The sequence below is a fragment of the Atta colombica genome, unplaced genomic scaffold, assembly GCF_001594045.1.
Source record: "Atta colombica isolate Treedump-2 unplaced genomic scaffold, Acol1.0 scaffold29, whole genome shotgun sequence".
In the NCBI taxonomy this organism is placed as follows: domain Eukaryota; kingdom Metazoa; phylum Arthropoda; class Insecta; order Hymenoptera; family Formicidae; genus Atta; species Atta colombica.
The window spans coordinates 419,320-442,455 of NW_017259392.1; the positions used below are offsets into that span (position 1 = coordinate 419,320).

The following is a 23,136-nucleotide window of genomic DNA, read 5'->3' on the forward strand; positions in this document are numbered from 1 at the left end:
GATACAGGCATTGGAGACATTTCAAAATCACCTTCATTTTTTTAAATAGAATGGCTATATTTTTTTCATTGATAACCCTTTTTAAGATAATGCTAGAGAGATCCTAGAGTCATTCTATAATAGTAAGAGAGAGAGAGAGACACAAAATCGAAAAAACGGGTCATGTTTGTTTTACTGGAAACGGCTAATAATACTTATTTTTCTTTAATAAATGACATCTGCCCTCGAAAAAATAAGAAGGCGGTTAATATGATTAAAATTAGACTGACGATAATTATTTTAAGATAATTAACTCAGACCGAAGCGAAAAAAACGTTTGCCCTGGTGCCATGTTGAAAAACGTGATTTTACACTTATAAAAATTGCTCTCACCTATTCATTTACATTCACTAACACATTAACAAACTGAAAACATGGTGGTACCAATCATGAAGATGGCCGCTTACATATCGATTTTTACTAGAATGACTCTAAGAGATCCGGAGATTTGATTCCCGGAGGTAATATTTTTCGCAAGTTCTTTACAGGTTTTTAAGATGTATGTAATTAAATTTTGGAGAATTATTAACATTACAGATGGATTACGTTGAAAGCCCAATAGTATCCTGCGTGCGTGCGCGCACGTACATACGTACACACGTACACATATATGTATATACAGATTGTTTCATCTTAATTTCCCCGGATAAATATCTTGAAAAATACGTAAAATACAAAAAAATATTTTAAATAAAACTAACAATTTCGAGGAGGACGTAATTTGATCACGTTGCTTTTTTTTAAGTTGAGAAACCAAAAATATATGACGATTGTCTCCATATCTTTAAATGGAAAATTGTACAATTTTTTTAACATAACGTGTAATTCTTCTGATTATTATTATTATTATTATTCCGCATGAAAAAGTATTAAGATATTGGGAGTACAAATTAGTTTGGTTCGTTTTTTGGGCACTTATTTCAAAACAAAATAAATGAACAGATCAATTAAAGTATTGTCCATCGCCTACTACTATTTCCCATCTCTCAGGCAATTTTCGAATTCCGTCTCGAAAAAATGACTCGTCTTTGGAGGCGATCCAATTTTGGAGTCAATTTTCGATTTCTGCGAAAGAAGTGAACTTGCTGCATCCTTCGGAACAACCAGTAATCAGAAGGAGCAATGTCGGGAGAATATGGCAGATGCGGTAAAACATCCCAACATTTGAGCGTTTCCAAATATATTTTTACGACTTTAGCGACATAATGAGGCCGAGCGTTGTCATGAAGAAGAATAACTTTACCATGTCGTATTCCGGGCGGCTTTCTCGCAATGCACGGCTCAAACGAATCAATTGTAGCCGATATCGGTCGCCCGTAATAGAATCGCTAGGTTTCAGCAGCTCATAGTAAACAAAACTCTTTTGGCCACCAGATACAGAGTATGATCTTCGAATGAATGTTTGGCCGTGATGTTGATGTTGAGGTCGATGGCAACGATTGACGGACTTAGCGTAGTATTTTTTCTTCTTGGAGTTGTCATAGAATATCCACTTCTCATTTCACAATCCGATGCAAAAAACCTTTTCTCTGTTGTCTTTGAATCAGCTGTTCGCAAGTGAAAAATCACCTTTCAACGTATCTCGGTTTCAGATCATAAGGTACCAATTTCCTTGTTTTTGAATCATTCTCATGGCTCTCAATCATATAGAAACGGTTTGTTGAGTTATCCCCAATGATTCTGCAAGCTCCTCTTGCGTTTGACTCTGATCTTCGAGTAATGCCTCTAATTCTTTGTCTTTTTGTCTTGAATTTTTTTGGCTGTCCAGAAGCTTGTCTTCAACGCTAAAATCTCCATCCTTGAAAAGTTGAAATCATTTCCTACATTATTTATCAATTGGAGCAGTGTCACCATAAACTTCGACAAGCATTCGATGGACTTCAGCCACACTTTTTTTCCAATTAAAGCAGAAAATCAAAACCTCCCGCAAATGCTGCTTGGTTAACACAAAATTCGACATTTCAAACACAGTAAAAATCAAGGTTTTTATATGAAATTCAAAGCGATATAAACTGAATATTATTAGCAGATGTTTAACCTCTCTGAAATCGCCAAAATCAGCTGTTATTATGAACCATTCACAACAACTGGAGCTATCTTTAAGGAAACGGACTAATTTGTACTCTCAATAAAAATATCAAAAGTGACTTATCAATAACTTACAAGATATTTTATACTTTATTCTGGCACATGAAATTGACATGAAATATTAAATATCTCGTGATAAGTTAATTTTTTATAATCATACCTTAATATTTTTATGAATAGAATAATGAGATGAATCAAATGAAAAGAAAGGACACATTTGCTTATTTAAAAAATTATCTATTTGGCCTACATATTTTTTAAAGCAATTACGTATTTTCAGTATACAAATTAATTTATCTCTTTATTCTATTTATAAAAATATTAAAGAAGTGCCATTATAATCACTAAAGAAATTTTATTACATTCATTAAAGAGATACGATTATGTAAAAAAATTAATAGTTCACGAAATATTTCATGTCAATATGTACCAGAATAAAGTACAAAATTCTCACAAATTAATTTTTTTTCTGTCTACGCCTTAGTACTTTTATGTACAACAATTAGAAGAATTAAATTATACAAAAAAAATTATGTAATTCCATTAAAAAAAAATAAAAATCACCTTGAAATCTTAAGAGCACATCTAGAGAGAATCTGTGACCATCAAAAGATGTCCCTCTCAAAACAAAGTATTGATTGTTCTACAATGTGTTTTCTGTTTTTTTGCTTTTTTGCTTTTTGTTTTTATCTCTTGCTTTTTCCTCCTTTGTTTTATCAATTGTTTTATCAACAATTGTATTTCTTGCTACATATTTCCTGTTCCTTCTGTTCATTAACTTTTATCTCGGGCGACATAAAACAAAAAACCGGATAAAAAGCAAAATTATAAGAAATAAATAGCAAAAAATAGCAAAAAACAAGAAACAAAAAGCACATTGTAGAATAACCATAAGTTCCACTTCGAACATTTGAAATAACGAATAGTTCGAAAGAAGATAATTCCGAAGCTTTCAATTCACTGTACATCACAGACTTCTATTATAACATTAGACCAGTGTTGCCAGATACCAGCGAAGCAATTTCCCTGTTATGGTAATCTCCCTAGTTATGCATATGATAATCTCCCTAGTTTTCCCTATTTTTCCCAAAATTCCTGTTTATCCAAATTTTCAGCTAATGTCATCTATTTTTCTTAAATTCACAAAATTTTTGTTTTTTTACAAATTTTAAAATAAAATCATAAATTATTTTTTTATTAATATATCACAATTTGGAATTATAATAAATATGAAACAGAACATAGACCTTTGTTACACGGCAGTGATAAAACCGTTTTATGAAACTGGCCAAGTCATAGTTCCTCGGGGCTCGGAAGAATGGAACGATTAAGATTGGCCAGTTTTATAAAATGGTTTTTACTAAAACGGTTTTACTAATGCTGTGTAAACGTAATATAAAGGAAAAAATATAATAATAAGTACTATAAATTAATGATTAATATTTTTATTGTGCAATATTAGAAAAGTTTTAAAGAAACAAATAATGCGTAACATAAGTCTAAGACGGGATCTACAATGGAAGTCGTAGCGGTCGCCTTAAATCATAGAAAATTGACCAACTACAGTTAAATATGAGAAGTATAATCGACTCTGATTGGTCAATTTTTTACTAAAGATATTATTATCGCTATGACTTCTATTGTAGACTTCGTATTAGAAATCAGATTAGTAAGACTAGTAATTAACATAAATTGATGTTCCTTATCTTAATTTAAACAAATACATATATTTGTAGTACAAATTTAAAAGTTCAAAAATCAGTCTAGTAAGATTAAGCATGTGCGTAGCCGCCCCGAACCCAAGCACTAGGCATTCGGAAACATTAGCCATGTTTTATTCTTATTTAACATTGGGAAAAAACAAGAATAAAACGATGCAAGGGCATTCGAGTAGTGTTTCCGAACGCAACTCTACTGTCCACACACCACACTGTCCATCATCATGGTGGCTACCTCACGGCCGACTACTGAATAACCGATCGAAAACCGAGCATAAAACAAAATTTTCATACTATAAAAAATCCCTAAATTTTAACTTATTTTCACCAAAAAAAAATCCCTTTTTCCCTCTTTCATTTTTTTTCTTGTAATTCTCCAGGTTTCGAGAAATTCCCTTGCATCTGGCAACACTGCACTAGACTGCTAACTCTCCACTTTTCCTGTTGTCAGATAATATGTATTAGTTGTGATACATGAGCATTGTAAAACCGCGCATACGCGGAACACCATATGTTTATATACTTTCATATACTCGAAGAGGTTATATATACACACAAAATGAACAAAATTAGACTTAGTCAATGTGTTTTTGCATGAAATGAAAGAATGTGAAATAAATAGTGGTGCACGTGGTTCGTAACAATTCGTGAAAATTAAAAGTTAGATTGCCAAATAATATCTCTTTATATACTTAGAGGAATATATAAGGAGAACCAATCATAGAGAGGCTGGCTGTGATCTATAGGCATCTCTTTTCTATATATAATATATAACGGTTTTCCATTGCGCATTCACTGTGCGCAGGCAACACTTTTATATAAGGAAAAGTGGGAAGTTTGCAGTCTAGTGTTAATAGAAGTGCCCTATATACATACGCACTTTAGAGCTCATACGTCTATCTCATATTCCAATTTATATATGGTAATATATGGTATTGTTCAGTTTAGGAGCTTCATCACCAATTTTGATAAAATTAATCTTATTTGACGCGTTTTTACATGAAATGAATGAATCTGAAAAAATCTAGAAAAAAGTGTCGCTCTGTCCTGCGAATCGAAATATTAATTATTAAAGTGACAGATATTCAGGTTAAAAAATCTATCATATCTACCATATTTTCTTAAAGAAAATAAAGGACAAATTTGAAAATGTTAGAGCTTTGTTCCTATGTTTTTAAAGTTTGTGACTATCAAGAATCCATGTATTATAAAATTTTATTGTACAGTGTAATCAAATTACACAGTTTTCTGATAGTTTGAAATGATTCGACTGTATTGGAACAAACCTTTGATTTGAAATAATAAAAGATTCGAAATAATAAAAAATGAAAACAAATAGTTTGAATAAATTTAATTTTTTATTAAAGATATAAAAAATGAACGAAAACAAATTGTATTTATATGCATGAAACTATAAAATATTTTCTGTAAAAATTCATTCATTAATTTTAAGACATTAGAACGCTAGTTAGAAAAGAACTCGGAAAAAAATTTCCCGTAATGTCAAATAAAAAAAAACAATAAAGAACAATATTAAAAAATAAAGGACAAAATTGAGTTTTGAAAAAACAAATTAATTTAAAGGACTGTCCTTTACAATAAAGGATGTATGGTCACCGTAATCATATCAAGAAGATTCACAAATTCTGTGCTTTAAAAACACAAATTCACTGCTAGTGCAAAGAATTTGTATGCTTAACCCTTTCGCCAATATCGTGTAAAAAATCAGGTTAAACATGAGTATCACGAGTGAGAGCCGTGCCGAACATAACACGCGCCAAGCTTGATTGTTGATTACAATCACACATTCTATTCGAAACTTAAATCGGCAAGGAGTTAATAAAACGGTGAATTTTTTTTTAAAGCAGTGAATTTGTATAATTAAAGCAGAATGCATACATAAAGCTGTCTCTAGTCAAGATGACAGATATCTTAAACTCTAAAGTCTTGAATTTTAACGCTTAATAACTCTATTGAGTTATTAATACGACATACATTTCTGCTTTAGTTTCATTTGATTTAGGAGGATCAAAATGGTTCTTATTGCAACTCCTCTTTCTCCACCTGTTAAAGTTGATAAAATTATAAACATCTAGTTGTGCCTATCAATACACATATACAGGCTACATAACTTTGTCTAAAAAATTTGTTTAAAATGCTTTTTTCGAGATTTTCGAGGTGAGCAATTAAAATGAGATGAACTATATTCCAATCTGAACTATATTCTCCCATTTTATTCTAGAAGAGACAGCATTTGTGATGTCTTTGTGAAACACCCAGAAAAATGGAGCTATAGAGCACATGTATCTAAATATATTTAGTAATTGTTTAGGGGCCTCACTCCTGATAAAATTAGTCTCATTTGACGCGTTTTTGCATAAAATAAACAAATCTGGCAAAAAAGTATCGCTCTATCCTACAAACTGAGATATTAATTAAATTATTAAATTATTATATTGTTAAAATTGAAATATTCAGGTTAGAAAATCTGTTATATCGGTGGTATATAGAGGGATATGAAATCATAAGTGAAGATTTTTTTGTTTCAATTACACAAATTCTTTTTCAAAAACATTTTCTACTTTACAAAAAATTTTTTTTAAAAAAAAAGGAATTTTAATAAAAATATGCTCATCAACGCGTTTCATTTTCAAATGAAAGAATCTGGCAAAAAAATGGGGTCGGCCTCATAATTTCTCGGAAGGATGTAATCCTAAACTTCATTTATAAATTATTACATTTTGAATTTAAATTATAAAAAATGTGCGTGTATTCCTATGCAGTCTGCGCAAGGAACGACTACTTACCAATTAGTTGAGAGCGTGGAGAATAAGAGTGATTGGATAATGAAGTCATTAGAGATTGATTGATTATAAAAGAGGAGAAGTAGAGGGATAAGTATCAGAGATCATGCCTTTGTGATTCATTTTTAACAAAGAATTGGTATGTGAACCTTCATAAAAAACGATTGTTCTGCGAAGAGAAGCAGTTTGGTGGATAGCGCGATCGAAAGTGAATATCTGTGAAGCTAACATTGTCAAAATTTTGACAAGTGAATGCATGGCGTTCGCATAAGATTCGATGATCTTTATTTCAATACTTCTAATTTAAGTGATTCATCTGCCTCAGCACTCGATTACGACATATGAGAACATTCCATCAGCACTGCCAACAAAGAGGTCGGAGGACGTGAATCTTGTGTGATTCCTCGTAACCTCAACTATTACGATTACCCTAAAAAATCAATTTAATAATTGTGAGATTAAGGAAAATCTTCCAATCATTGGCGCCTCAGCAATATTTCTCTCACATGATACCAACAAAAGGATTGCGTCAACTGCAACGCAATGCAAATCTATATATTCAATGCCATCCAATTTGAATAAACATCTCAGAAATAATCCTCGACAAAAAATATAAAGATCACAGAGAATTCGGAAATGAAATTTAACCAAAATAAGAACAGCATACAAAAACATCGTAGATGATACGAGGTTTACAAGATTCAAAAAGTCTAAGACTCTGAAAATCGTTATTCGAATACGGACATCATCCCTTTTACTATGCATGTACAAGCAATTAATAGCAGCACAAATACGATAATATACGAAGTGCTAATTAAGCGCATAATCACTCAAATTGTCAAAACTAAGTTAACACTCGGAAAATCGGAAAAGGAAAGATCTTCGTCCAGATGCACACTGCCATGGTGGCGAAGTTTCTTGTTGTTAATCTGGACCTTGTGCGACGCGACCTTCGAGCTTTTATCTCCACATACCGAGTCCTAACATTAGGCATAAAAGATGTTTCTCTAGAAAGAGATGAAGAGGAATTGAAAAAAGCGATACAGTCGCTTTATAAAATAATAAGTGTTCGCAGACTCAGACTCAAGCGCGTGCTTGAAACGATAAAAGAAACGATAAAATCGATTACGCGTCATCCCATACTATATCAAGTTTAGTAGTTAAATTCTTTCGAAGTACGATCTTTATACTATAATAGACATGAAGATTTTCCATCCAGCTAAAGCCCGAGAGTTCTACTCATATTACAGAGTCACATTAGTAAAATATGTAAGAGATGCATGCTTTGTGACAACATTCCATCAAAATAGCGAGATCTGCCATTAAGACTCCCAAGATTCATTAACTACTCAAGCAGTCACTTACCGCAAGAATGCCCTGAAATGTTAAAGCAAAAAATGATTTTAATTCTTGCAGCAACAGAAATTCTCGTTGTAGGGGCGAAAAGGAGGGCATAGATGAAATAGCAAATAGATCCTGGACCAGCATTGGATTTTTCAAATTTTCCATTAATCAGGAGAGCGAACAAGACTCAAGACAGCAACCTTGCCCATACTAATAGGTATGCAGTTCTCAATTCAATTTCGCGAGTGAAAAATACTTAGATGTCATGGCTGGCAATTGCGCAGTAGCGCAAGTAACAAAAAGAATGATGGTATGCAAGATAGCATTCAACAAGCCAAGAGTTAATATGTGTAACCTAAGGTGTCGATAAAGAACAAAGAATGACTAGATAGAAGGTGCTTCTAATGGAAGGATGAAGCCCTTGTTACTATGCCATCCGTACAAACGAAATTTTTCTTTTTTTTTCTATCTCTCTAATTCTACGCTGCCTTGCTTTTGTTAATTAATTAGTTAATTAGTTATTATTTATTAATTAATTAGTTTCACATTATCCATTGAAAATATTTTAATTAAACATTTTGCGTGAATATTCCAAGCGAAAACTTATTCGAATAGTAGTATTGCTCTCTATCACGCTGGTACGACGTGACACGTGCATCGACTAACGCGAGCCAATCAAAACACGCAAGGCGTGTCTAACAATGAAACGTGTCTAACAATGAAATTCCAGAAAGAGATAACTCGCGCGGAGACGGAGGAAATTATTTCTACATACTGAGGCCTTTATCGCATTACTATCCTGCATAAGAATCAGTAAAAATTAATTTGATTAAAGCGTTTCAGTCTTAATAATCGCTTAAAATAAACATCAGTTATCGCGCCAATCATCGACACGTGATTTTTCCTTTTATTATTATTATTATTATTATCCTATCACTTGTTACGTTATTGTAGTGATTAATATCAGTTATGTTTTATATAATAAATTTTACAATTCAATAATAACAAGATAGTTTGTTCAATAATAACATTCAATAATAACAAGATAGTTTGTTAAGACTCGTTTGATTCAACATTACATGTAAGTTACTTTAAGACATTATTTTAAGACATAACTCTCCATTAAAATAATAACAATTTATTCGTATTCTGTAGCAAATTGGATAATTTGATATATTAAGTGTACAACTTTGCTTCCGCCGTTTTTTTCCGAAATTCGAGGCTTTATTATAAAAAACTGGTTATACATTTATGATTCAAAGTATTGTCCATTGCTGGCCACTACTTTCTCCCATCTTTCGGGAAGCGTACGAATTCCGCGTCGAAAAAACTGGTCATCTTTTGAGGCTATCCACGAATCGGTGCAATTTTTTACTTCTTCATAAGACCGGAAGTACTGGTCAGCCAGGTCGTGTGCCATTGATCGAAACAAGTGATAATCAGAGGGAGCAACATCTAGAAAATACGGCAGGTGGGGTAGGACTTCCCATCAACGTTTCCAAGTATGTCTTGACCACTTTCGCAACTTGGGGTCGAGCATTGTCATGTTGCAAAATCACTTTATCGTGTCTCTCGTTGTGGCCGTTTGTCTTTCAATGCTCGGCTCAAACGCATCAATTGCGTTCGATACTGATCGCCTATGATTGTTTCAGTCGGTTTTAACAGTTCATAATACACTACGCCGAGCTGGTCTCACCAAATACAGAGCATGACCTTGGACGTCAAAATCACTGTTCTTGAAGCGTTGAAACCACTCACGACACGTTCTTTCACTAATAGCGGCCTCACCATAAGTATTTGAGAGCATTCGATGAGCCTCAGCCGCAGATTTCTTCATATTGAAGCAAAAAATTAAAACCTCCCGCAAATGACGAGAATTTGGCTCGTAAACTGACATTTTCAATCAAGAATAATTTTTTTTTATGATGCACAAATCGACTAATGTTTCTATAGGGTTATGTTGACAGGTACCCAAGTTTATTGTATGACGTCTATTTATTTCGATCATCACTTATCGCTAAAGCCATCTATAGAAAAACAGCGGAAGCAAAGTTGTACACCTAATACATTACTTAAGTTTAAACACAGTTTTCAAAATGCGACTTTCTTATTAATTATTTTGTATTTGCGTTATTGAATTATGTACAGAAGAGGATTTAATCATATACTGGAATCTTTGTTTAATACAGTTTTGATTATTATCAACACACTTTTATTTTATCAACACACTAACATCCCAATGTTGATTCATATAAGCATTATATATATCATTAGATTTAATCTCTTAAATTTGCGATTATCACTCATTGTTTTGAATTGAAACACATTTCAGAAATACTCACAATATCTATATAATTTTTTCAGAATTTTCCATATACATGATTTTTAAAATATTGTAAGATTAACAAAATCTGAGAAATTTTTTAAAAAGTTATAGAATTATACAAAAATTTTAAAAATTCTACACAAATTTACACAAAAACACTGAATAAAACTTCCCTACAGTCAGCCCCAAGTAATCTCCGAATGACCTTGACTCTCAAAGAGGTCGGGAGCAATTTACTTGTACACTGTAGCAATTGCCCACTGTCAGTCACAATGACTTCTGAGAGTTATTTTTATTTTTATTTTTTTCTAACGCTGTGATTAGTTTATGCGCAATTGATTCGTGTGCAATTGCTATATACTCAAAGAAATCAAGATTATTAACCTTTTTCATCGCTCGTATTCATTAAAAAGTTATGAACAGAACAATCTTTATGAATAGCGCACAATTTTTAAATATAAGGTATATATTTCAGCAGTATTTGTTGGGTTAGATATGAATTTGGAATCGAATACGCCGGATAAGGACTAATTACAAGTGACAACCGTAATGGTAAGTTCACAATGTGTGTTTTTAATCTCAACAAAAAGAAAAGCAATACAATATCGAGCTCGGTGTGTACAAAAGTAAAGGCACGAGAGAAAATAATAAGTAAGCGGTATCTCGAAGAATACAAAATGGTGGTCATCTTGATTGTCGTTGAAATCGAGATCAATAAATAGGCGTCACGATAAATAGTTGTGCAAGGTGACCGGAAAATTTAATTCCTTGTTCCAATGCGCCTTCTCAAACCGCACGTCAGTATTATTCATCCTTGGCAGTCCCAGTCCTTCTAGACATCTCTTATGCGAAACAAGGAGTATCTTGGTTAGAATATCTGCCATCATACGTGTTGTAGAACATGCCTTAGCTCCAATTCACCGGATGCAACCTTCTCACAAAGTGACATCGGATGTTTATATGTTTTGTTCGGGCATAATGAACAGAATCGAAAGCAATGTAGATTGTCAATCTAGAGAACAATTTCTCCATACTTGTTCATCCCAATTTCGTCCATCAGACTTCGTAAATAGATGACTTTTTTTGTGGCTTTCGAGAAATTAATATACTCTGCTTCAGTAGACGATGACACGATCGTTCGCTGCTTCTAAGATTTCCAATCTCTCCACGAGCCAAGCGTCAGATCAGATGTTGCAGACAAATATCTCAGGACTCGTTTGGTTGTCGACTAGTGTTCCGCCTGAGGATTATTCGTGTTGAGCCAGTCTAGAAACGGTGTTAGCGACATCCAATAGCTATAGTAAGATACATCAAGGCGCCGATCAACTTACGATATGGCAACTTTTGAGAATTCGAGTCTCGAGTTAATGACGATCCCACCGTCGGACGATGTGATGGCATCTTAGAAGGAAGGTGGCTTCGTTGCAATTTTCCATTCCATATCTTTTCAACAACGTCACAATGTAACCCAATCTGTGATAACTCGATTACACCATCTTCTTGCTTAATCTCCAATCCCAAACAATATTTTGCAGGACCGAGATTCTTTATTTCAAAGTCTTGTGATAGTTAATTGATTCCTGAATTGATTTCCTGAATCCAAGCTTCATCTCACGCTGCTACAAGTGGATCGTCAATATAGACGGTCACATGCATGACTTCAGAATTGTGCCAGCCGTAATAAAGGCATGGTTCATTCACGGTTGCTTTAAGCTTTTCAATTTTTGACTTAACTTGCCACTGCCATCCAGCTTGACCTAGTCCATACAAAGCTCGCTTAAGGCGACAAACGTCTCCTCCTTTCTCATTTTAAACATAGCCTGAGCACGTGTAATCTCCAAAATATTCGTTTTAGCAGCACTTATTCTCCTAAGCATTTCCTCGAGCATCTCAGGTATTTCCATGATAACCTTTTTCTGGAGCTGACCATTGAGGTAAGCAGTAATAACATCAAACTGTCAAATTTTTAGCTTAAGTTCGGAAGCGAGAGCCATTATAGTCCGAACTATTTCCAACCTCGCAACCTGGGCGAATGTTTAATAACTCAACTCCAAAATGTTAACTCTATCTCTTGGCGATTAATCTAGTCTTGTGACTGGCCATTTTCAATCTGGCCATTTGGACCATATTTATTTGTTAATACAAGTCTACAGCCAATAACATTCTGTCCGCCAATTTTCTTATAATTTCCTATTTATCATTCTCTAACAGACTCATTATTTCATTTTCTACAGCCTTGTTCCAATCCTCACAATCCTCATCTTCAAGTACTTGTTGAATAGATATATTTTAGCTACAGCGAAGACACTATCGATTGCTTCTTCCTTTTTTTCTTCATTTACCTTTATTAGGTCTTCGTTAGCTAGATTTCACCCTTCTAGATTCGGATCTAAATAACTTCTTAAATCGTCTTCTTGCTCCGATGTGAAAAAAATCTCGATCTATCTGCTCGCTTAAACTCTTCGTATCGCGTCATAAACGCATGTGGAGTGCTAGAAGTTGTAATTGATTGAGTCGATACAACGGAATCCATCGGAAACCAATCGATGTGTTCGTGTGGAGGATCCTCGGCAGACTCTTTATTTGACTTGATTGTGCTTTCCATCACTAAATTATCCAAGATCGACGAATCCTCAGAGATGTCATTTATCTCTTCCACAAAACGAATATCTCGAGCAATAATAGCAATTTTATGCTTCGATGGAATCCCGGAATCTTTTCGTTTCTTTAGAATATCCGATAAAAATACCTTCGTGCGACCGATAACTTATTCTTTGTCGGATCCTTGTCTAAAACAAATATTTTCGAACCAAAAGTCTTTAGATTATCGTAACTCACCGATTCACCTGTCCATTTCTCGAATGGAATTTCTAAGGCGCCTGTTAGACATCGGTTGCGTATATAACAAGCAGTGGCAATGACGTCAGTCCAGAAACTCGCTGTCAAGTCTCATTGAAGCATTAAACATCTAGTCATATCCTGTAGAATCTAATTGAACGTCTCAACAATTTTTGCTGTGGAATGTAAAGGATTGTTAATCTGCGTTTAATATTTTTGACTACGTATTGGTCGAACTCGTACTTGCAGTACTCTCCGCCATGTCCAACTGCAAATACTTTACTTTATCTGCCTTCCAGTTATCCGCTTCCACTACTGTACGATTTGTATGCCTCTAATACACTTTTCTCTTGTAGGAAATGAACTTCTTCCCATCTGCTACAGTCGTCAATAAAGTTACGAAATATCGTGTATCATTGGTTGCTTGTGATATGGACTAACAATATCTGTGTGTACAATCTTTAATGGCTCGATGCATGGACTCCGATCATTCAGAGAATAATTTTATCATTTTTCCCTTTAAACACAACGATACAAGTCGACAGTTTTATCAATATCCTTTAGATTCACATTTAATGAAACACGGTCTCGAATCGATCGCGCGAGATCACGGGCATTTAAATGGTAGTTGATCCATTTCAACAGTTCGGAATATCATTGTAATTGCGACCTTCGCATATTTTACATCTTCGCAAACGTAATATAAATCTCCTTTACGACATTCGCCATAAGTCTCACATTGCCGTCACAATCAACTACCCCGCACTTTTCGGCTATTAAAAGTTACCTTGTGTTCGTTATCTTAATTACTGAGACCAAATTCATACGTAAATCGGTTACAATGTATTCCGGAGCTGCACTAGTCATCTTTCTTGCTCAATCGCAACGGTAATCAGAATTTCTCCTTCATCTTTGATTTCTGCAATAGCTTGATTGGTTAGGTTTAATTGTGATTTTGTCCGATTCGTGCATCCATTGAACTTTCTCCGTCATCATAAAGATGATGATGATGAGCAGTGTATTTACTATCAAGAATCTAGGGTCGGGTTACTGTACCGCATCTGTCTCCAAATGCTTCTTCAATACACACAGTCATGTGACAGATGACGTAATCATCGACAGCATTTGTCGATTACCGAGATTTTTCAGAGAATTTATTTTCTTTTTTCTTCGGACAATCCAACTTCTTGTGTCCTATAACGCTACAATCATAACATCTTACGATTAGGCTGCTATTGCTCTCAGTTCTCTTTTCATCCATTTTTTTTCTTTTTGGACATCGAACTACTTCGATTTGCCTCTTCGCAACTAAAGCAGTAATGAGCTCTCTCCCATCTTTTCTCACTTCTGTTTCTTCTGTTTCTTCTGATTCAAAATCTTTACTTTCAATTCCTCTGCCCTGGAAAACTTGTCTCGGGTCTCGCACTCAATACAATACGGTCTATATGAAGCCATCGTAAAAAAGAAGAAAATTTGCACTATTAATTGAATACATGGACAACCACCTTAACGCAGCTGAGCCCATAATCTATTGAGTTAGATCTAATATGGAATCGAGTACGCCGGATGAAGAATAATTATAAATGACAATCGCTAAGTTCAATGTGCGTTTTTAATATCAACAAAAAGAGAAGCAATATTGAGCTCGATGTACAAAAGTAAAGGCACGATAGAGAATAGTAAGTTGAGCGATCTCAAAAAATACAAGATGGCGGTCATCTCGATTGTCGCTAAAATCTACAATCAAGATGGTGTCACAATAAACAGTTGTGCGAGATGACTGGAAAATTTAATTCCTTGTTCCAACAGTATTTTCTCTTGACAGGGGGAAGTGGGAGTAGACCTTGCTTCACGTGGAAAGTCGTGCTCCTCCAAGGAGGGGGAGGGGGGGGGGGGGAAATGAGAGTCGCTTCAGGTGAAAGCCGGCGCCCTCAAGCAGAGGGGAGATGGAGTAGCAGTCGCCTCGGGTGAAAGTCGCGCTACTTGGCAGGGAGCGAAGCGATTTTCATCTGAAGCAATTCCCACTCCCACCTTCCTCTTTGCTTGGAAATGCACGACTTTCACCTCCCCCTATCAAGGGAAAATGTTGCTGAAATATTATATGTACCTTATATTAAAAATTGCGCACTATTTATAAAAATTATTCTATTCATAACTTTTTAATGAATAACAAGTGACGGAAGAAGTTAATGCTCTTGACCTCAAGGGTCAAAATCAAGATCACTCGAAGATCATTTGTAGCTAACTGTATAAAAGGAAAGTTTTACCAAATTTCGAAAAATTATGAGAAAAATTTTATAATGATAGAAATTTTTCTCAGATCTTTCATATAATTTTCCAAAATTTTTATGTACATTTCAGAATTTTTAGAATTTCAGTATAATTTTATAACTTTTTAGAAAATACCTCAAATTTTTTTTACACGAATCTTACAATATTTCAGAATTCACATTTATGAAAAATTCTAAAAAAAATTACAAAAACATTTACAAAAAAATTAATAAACATTTTGAGTATGTATTTCGAAAATGTGTTTCAATTTGTATAAAAATTCCGAGTATATATATTTTATACAGGATTATTATATTTTCAACAGGATTATTATCCATCTTTATTTTATTAAGATGAAAGAAAGGGCTTAAAGCAATAGCTGCTAGTTCCTACTTTAAAAAAAATTAAAATTACACAACACACGTTTCCTTCCATTAGATCGTTTTCAATATTCAATTACAAATAAAAATGACATCTAAAAATTCCTATTACCGTTTGACGACCTGACCATATACTCATTTAAATTAACGTTAAAATTAACAGACGCATATATGAAAATTTATTATCATTAATGATACCTAAAAATTCCTATTCCCCTTTTACTTTTTCTACTTCACAAACTAGAATTAAATTTCATTTTAATGATAGCAGTAATAGGACATTTCAGCATATTCAACAAAGAGAAAACAACAGATATTTTACTAAGAATCATCTTTTGTAAGAACCATCTCAGAATCATTCTAATATTGCAAAAAACGTGCGTGAACTTAAAACTAGCATTTACGATTCCGAATGCTAAAAAATTACATTAAAACTGACAAGGATGCACTGGAGACAACAATACATCACGATGTTGTATACAGAATTTCTTGCTATAACACCTCGTACATTGGCCAAATGAAGGCAGTTAAAAACGAGAATTGCGGAGCACATGTCTAACATTAATAAAAAGTCAGATTCACTATCATATCGACTCATCGGATATCACTCAATCATAATTTCGATTGGAACAATATAAAAATTTTACACAGTAAATCTTGTTATAAGAGACTAACTTCTGATATGACTGTATATAATTTCTGTAACTAGATATAACACTTCTGATATTTTTATAAAAAGGTAATGGGTTAAATAATAGAGTGACACTGAATCTCTGCCTGAAATGTATTCGTCTATCATACAATCACTTTCCCCTTCCTAAAAATTTTCTTATCATCCTTTCTCCTATTCCAGTGATGAACTCTATCTCCACAACAATATCCTTTTTAGTTGCTCGCAGGTTCTCGTTATTAGTTTAAATAATTTGTATAGCAATAGTTAAAGATCTACGTGGCAAGACAACTAACAAAATAATAGAATTTAAGTTCTAGAATTTTCTTGGGACGAAGCATTACACTTTTTTATTTTTTACTGATTTGGTGATTATTCAGAGTTCTTGTCTTAACAATGCTTTTTATCTAAGAGATAATTATATAATAATTTTTATTTGTAGAACCACATAAAGGTAATATCAGCATATAAGAAAAATTTTTTAATTTATCGATATTACACAATATGTACCTTCATGTATTGCAAGTAACGTAAAACTTTCACTAAACGGTCATTATGAACATAGCAAGGAATACTATTCAATTTTCGATATTTATAAGATGTTGCAAATCGTCGTCATATATTTTAGTGGGAAACTTACCAAACAGTCATTATGACTGTTACAATTTCACTCATTACAATATCACTCAAATTTTGATACGTTTGCAAGATTTCAAATAGTTTGGAAGGAATACCACTCGAATTTTTATATGTTTATAAGATTTCAAACTGTTGGGAATGATTTCAATTTCGTCACTTTATTATATGCACATCTCTTCAATGTAAATATAATATATAATTAAATTGTAAGAGTTCAAACTTTATGTTATTGGATTGTTCAAAAAGCCATTGCGTTTTTTTCATTTGATTTTCAGGTGTGTTTATTTAATATATGTGATGAACATTAATCAATAATATATTGGCCGTTTTGTTCGATGACCTTCTGCAATCTCCCGGGCAACTTCATAATACCACGTTCATAAAACTTCCCATCCTTCTCTGCGAGAAACTTGTCTAAGTGCTGTTTGATGAAGTCTTCAGAAACAAACGTTTTACTATTCAAGGAGTTTTGCAAGGAGCGAAAGAGATGGAAGTCTGATGAAGCAAGGTCTGGGCTATACGGTGAATGTGGTAACACATCCCAATCATGTTGCAACAATTTTTGCCGAGTGACCAAACTTGTGTGTAGTCTCGCATTGGCGTAGTGAAACACCACACCCTTACGATTGATTAGCTCGGAATATTTCTGTACGATGGCATCACTTAATTTCTGCAGCTGCTCACAGTAGACGGAATTAATCGTTTTGTTCTTTGGAAGTAGCTCATAGAAGACTGGTCCCTTCCAATTCCACCATATTGACAACATTACCTTCTTTTGGTGGATCTCCGCCTTTGCTTGCCTTTCCGATGCTTCACTTCGCCTACTCCAACTTCTTTTTCGGAGATTGTTGTAAACAATTCATTTTTCGTCGCCCATGATCACTTCAAGAATCGTTTTCTTCGCATTTGATGTTGATCGCAGACGCTCATGCGATTCGTCAGATGAATTTCTTTCAACTCATGCGGTACCCAAACATCGAGCTCCTTTACAAAGCCTAGTGATTTCAAATGGTCATGAACACTTCCAACGGACACTTTGAGAGCGGTAACAAGCTCCCGAATCGTTGAATACTTATTTGCTTGCACCAATGCTTTCATTTCATCGTCGTCAATCTTGGAAGGCGCTCCCGGAGTGATGAGCGTCTTTGACTGAAAAATCACCATCACGGAATCGGACGAACCAGTTTTGGCACTGGCGTTTTTTGATGACATTTCTGCCGTAAACTCGACGCAAAAACTTTTCCCTTGCTTCAGTTGCTTTCTTCCTATTTTTGAAGTAATAAAACAGAATATGGCGAATATTTCAAAATTCTCCATGTTCGAATTACAATTGCACAAAACTCGAATCGCGTCAACTTTTTTTTTGGTTTTTAGGTTGAATGTCAACAACAAAACGTAAACATTTGACATTCATGTTACGCTCGCATACAAATAAACGTGGACAACGCCATCTATTGGAAAAAACGCAATGACTTTTTGAACAACCCAATATAATTGTATAAATTATCATGCATCCGTTAATTTTAACATTAATTTAAATATATTTGAATATATGTCAGGTCGTCAAACTGATAAGAATTTTTAGATATCATTTTTACTTGAAATCGAACATTGAAAATGATCTAATGTAAAGTCGAAACGTTTTTCTAATTTTAATGTTTTTAAATATAGCAACTAACAACTAGCTATGGCTCTAAACTCTTTCTTTCATTTTATTAAAAATTAACTGAGTGTGGATATTCAAATTTATTTATTTTATTATCCTTTATTTATAAATTGTAATAATCACATCCGAAATTTAGTTTATATTTTTTTTTCAAAATTATTATGTTTGTATTCTCTGGATGTGTATCGTTCCTATCGAAAATACTGGTCAGACATCGCTGCGGCAATCGCCGAGGGGCGATACGCCCGAATTTTATACATTAAACTCGTGGGTAACACTCCGCTGGAGATAGCTGAGTTCGTTTGAATTTCGCCAAATTTCGTTCTCTCCTGCTCGTATTGTTAATCGGCGGGAATCGCCGAACAATTCCGGAACAATACGAGCGAGAGCAACAATCAGTATAAAAGCTACGTTTTTCTCCGCGGTCTCTTTTCTACCCCACACCGATCTTGTTCTTCTACCGTTCTTATCCAGTTCCGAATCCTCCGACCGCGAGTATAGAAAAGTGATAGAGTACTCTGCCACTATCGAGCGTTCTCGATCGCAACCGACCGGCTATCCTAGGCACCGCTGTTGCACCGACGGATTTCCGTAGCGGAATATACTTAGGAGGAGGAATATACTTGTCACATGTTAATTGACATCTTCTCTTTTTAATTTTTTATTGAATGAATAGTGAAAATAAATTTCACTATAGTTATGTGACAAGTACTGTAGATTTGCTCGCGTCGCATGCTCCAAAATGCTCTTATTCTAGTTCCTACTCATTCCAACGAGCAAAATTGAGGAGCTATGATAGGAGCATGTTGGAGCATGTGACACGAACATTGGTAATCTAAATAGTAGTCTAAATAGTGAAAAAGACCGAATCTAAATGACGTAAGTACAACGAAGACAACAACTTCAGTTGTAAGGGTGATTAAATTGTGATCTGAATAGTCATCAAATAAATAAAATAGTGAGAAGCCAGAGAATTAGAGAGAGACATTTGCAAACGAAACTAAACACATCAATCCTTCCACCATGTCTTCAATTTTAAAGTGTCCTTTTGATATATTTAAATTCTTAGATATGTTAGGTAACAAGTAAAAGGTTTCTGATAATTTTACATGTTAACATCGACTGTTAAAGAAATTTAATGAGCAAAAATATACATAGGAAAGGGATAAAAAAGCAGACCTGTTCGTTTGTCGTACTAATCGCCGCAAGTTGTTCCTGTAAGGTGCGTACTCTTCTCTCAGCACCCGCCAGCTCCGCCTGTATGGCCGTGATGTGAGTGCTGCTATTGCCAGTGCCGTTTTTTGCCAACTCGCTTCGTAATTTATCTACGTAACTTTGTTCTTTTTCCAACATAAGTTGAAATGTGTGAACTCTCTGTGTTTCCAACTGCCGCTTTTTCTCAAGCTAAAAAGTAAGAACATTGTAAAAAATAGGCTAGACTAGAAATATTTATTATTCTTTTACTTATAATTTTGTTAACATAATTCAAGGAAAGAACTTTTTCTCGATTTCAGAAAAAAAATCATTTTAAAAAAACCCTTTTATCATATTGAATACAATTTATAACCCACTTATTACGTCGCGATTTTGTGAAATTTTGGATTAAAGTTGTAAAGACTAACTTTGCCATACAATAATTATATAATATGCCATTCGATTTTATAACAAATCGGGCTTCCTTCAAAAAGAAGGAAATAACCTAAATTGGGCCTTGATCTTTATCAATTTCTTGAGTTTCAAAGTATTTAATTTTTCTCAATAAATTATTAATCCACACTCAAAATAATTTATTGGATTCATTGTTCACAAAAATAGTAAATTAATAGCTTTTTCAAGATGTTTTATGCAGCGAAACTGCAACATCACAGTTAATAAAATATAAATTTTATTAACTGTGATGTTGCAGTTTCGCTGCGGCGTCGCAATGATCCTCCGCCATCACAAAGCGCTAATTTGCGCCCGCCCCGGGCCGGGAATTGCGAACGAGTGAAATCTCCAGAGAAGTCGCGTGTGAAAATCGTAATTTATTTGTTAATTTCTGAGTTTTATTTCGTATAATATACAGGAACCTATAATATACAAATACCTAATCGAGTGAAGAGGCAACGAGATATCGCCAAGAAGAGGCAACCGTTGGCGAAAAGTAGAGGGAGGTTCAGATTACCAGAGCTACCGCAGACTAGTGCCGAGGAGTGCGGAGATGACGAATGCTTCCGACAACCTATAGAAGCCACGGCTCACAAGAAACTACCTGAGCTCAAAAACGGGCGCGAGGGACAAACGACAAATAAGGAAAGATTCTTGGAACGAAGACAAGCCAATCGGCAAAAGTCAGACTGCCGGAATCGACGAAGAGATCATAATGCCCAAGATATCTGATAGGGAGACCGGAGACGACCGCTAGGTCGGACACAAGGAAGGACACAAAAAATCCGCGGAGCTGCGAGATGTTCCATAGGATTCCGTTAGATACGACGTTGCACGCAAAGGACTGCGAATCCGCTAACTGATCGCAACAATGTGCAAGGGCATCCTTGCGTGAGGCATCCTTGCTAATAAATTGATCGTGTATCAATCGGGATTTTATTCGTTCTCTTCGAGCGAACACGATAAACGTCCTGATCCGTGGAAGACGCTCCCACAGAGACCATAGTATCGCGGAGGACTCAAAAATTATCAGTGAGATTATCCCTGTTTATCAATTCGTATAACATCGCACATAACGTGGCGGAAGTCATCTTGTGTCTGTCATCGCCAGTTTAGTGCGAAGTCTGCCATAAGCGGCGTTTTTGGGTGTCATAAATACGATGTAGCCAATGCGAAACGTAAACGCCGAACACGCGTGCACAGAATTCTTGGACGGATTTCAATCGTCGGGGAACGAATGAAGATCGATTATCATTCCTGGAGATCGCGGTTGCGAGGAATCGAAAAAGCCATTGTACCCTCGTATGAAGCATGGCACGGGAACGAGGATCCAAGAGCTTGAATCTTCGCGACTTTTCGTATGTGTAAGCCATAGGGCTGGAGAAAATATGAGTTGTGCCAAATTGTTATGGCGAATTCGATTGGACGCACTAGCGCGCAATGGTGCATATTAAAGCCGTCATATACTGATTTAATTTAAATAAGTAAAATGCAAATATTTCGAATCATATACATGTTTATTATATGTAATTATATATATGTATCTGGAGACACGGTAGTGTCTCGGTGCTAAGATATGGCGTGAAACACTACTGTGCTCCTTTATGCGAACCAGTGAATTGCGCCGGATCGAGATTATAGGATTTAACGGTTGTTGTGATCAAGTTTTAAGTACAACTTCATCGATAGCTCACATTCCGATTGTATTATACGCTTTTATTTTTTCTCTACGTATTCTTCAAGCAGAGAATTGTGACGCAAAGTCCGGATCTATAACTTTCCAGATTCAGATACATCGCTATTATTGTAATCGACCAGCTCTCAGAATGTACAGATTGCACCGTCTGGCATTAGATGGCGCTAGAAGCGCTGATTCCTGCACATTCGAATTATGATGTTTAGAGGCTCGTGGTATGCGGGGCACGAGGCACTTGCCAGGGAGTCTCGCTCACTAAGCTATCGATGGATATTCAGCGATATAGAAATTAATGTTTTGATCGCAAAAATTGGAAAATACTTGAGAATTATGCAAGAAAATGATGATAACAAAACGATTTGTTCGTTATCAAAAGCTAATTGATTGTAATAATTTAAAAGAGATCGATCGGAAACGAAATTGAACACTATATTTGTTAAATAAGCTAGAAAATGATAATCGAAAAACAGTTTATTGGTCATCGATCTCTATTTGTTTATAACTTAATACAAAAGAAGATTGAACGAAAACGAAATTATACGCTGGTATTTGCCAATTAAGCTAAAAAATTAATAATGACAAAGTGATCTAAAGGATCTCGACATTCATTTGTTTATAACTTAATATATAAAAAAAGGGAAACGAATGAAAATAAAATTATACATTATATTTGTTAACTAAGCGAGGAAATGATAACGAAAACGATTTATTGGTCATCGATCTCAATTCGTTTAGAACTTAATACAAAAAAAAGAAGATCGAACAAAAATAAAATAATATGCTCTCGGTAAAAAAATATTCATGAGTATGTATAAATATGTATAAGTTCATAAACATATATAATCATATACGTATACATATATTATATAGTTACACAATATATAAAATTATAATTACATATTGAAATATTGAGAGTACAAATTAGTTCGGTCCGTTTTTTGTGCATTTATTTCAAAACAAAATGAATGAACAGATCAATTAAAGTATTGTTCATCGCTGCCTACTACTTT

General features: G+C 34.5%; 1 protein-coding gene across 8 annotated transcripts in view; it reads right to left on the reverse strand.

Moving 5' to 3' along the window:
- The window catches only part of LOC108690011 (rho guanine nucleotide exchange factor 12), a 368,684-nt gene that overhangs the window by 262,698 nt on the left and 82,850 nt on the right, over positions 1 to 23,136 (reverse strand). For all 8 annotated transcript variants that reach the window (XM_018197048.1, XM_018197050.1, XM_018197047.1 and 5 more), the window contains one exon: positions 19,963 to 20,187. In XM_018197048.1, coding sequence (XP_018052537.1) covers positions 19,963 to 20,187 — 225 coding nt within the window. The remainder of the gene's footprint in view (positions 1 to 19,962; positions 20,188 to 23,136) is intronic.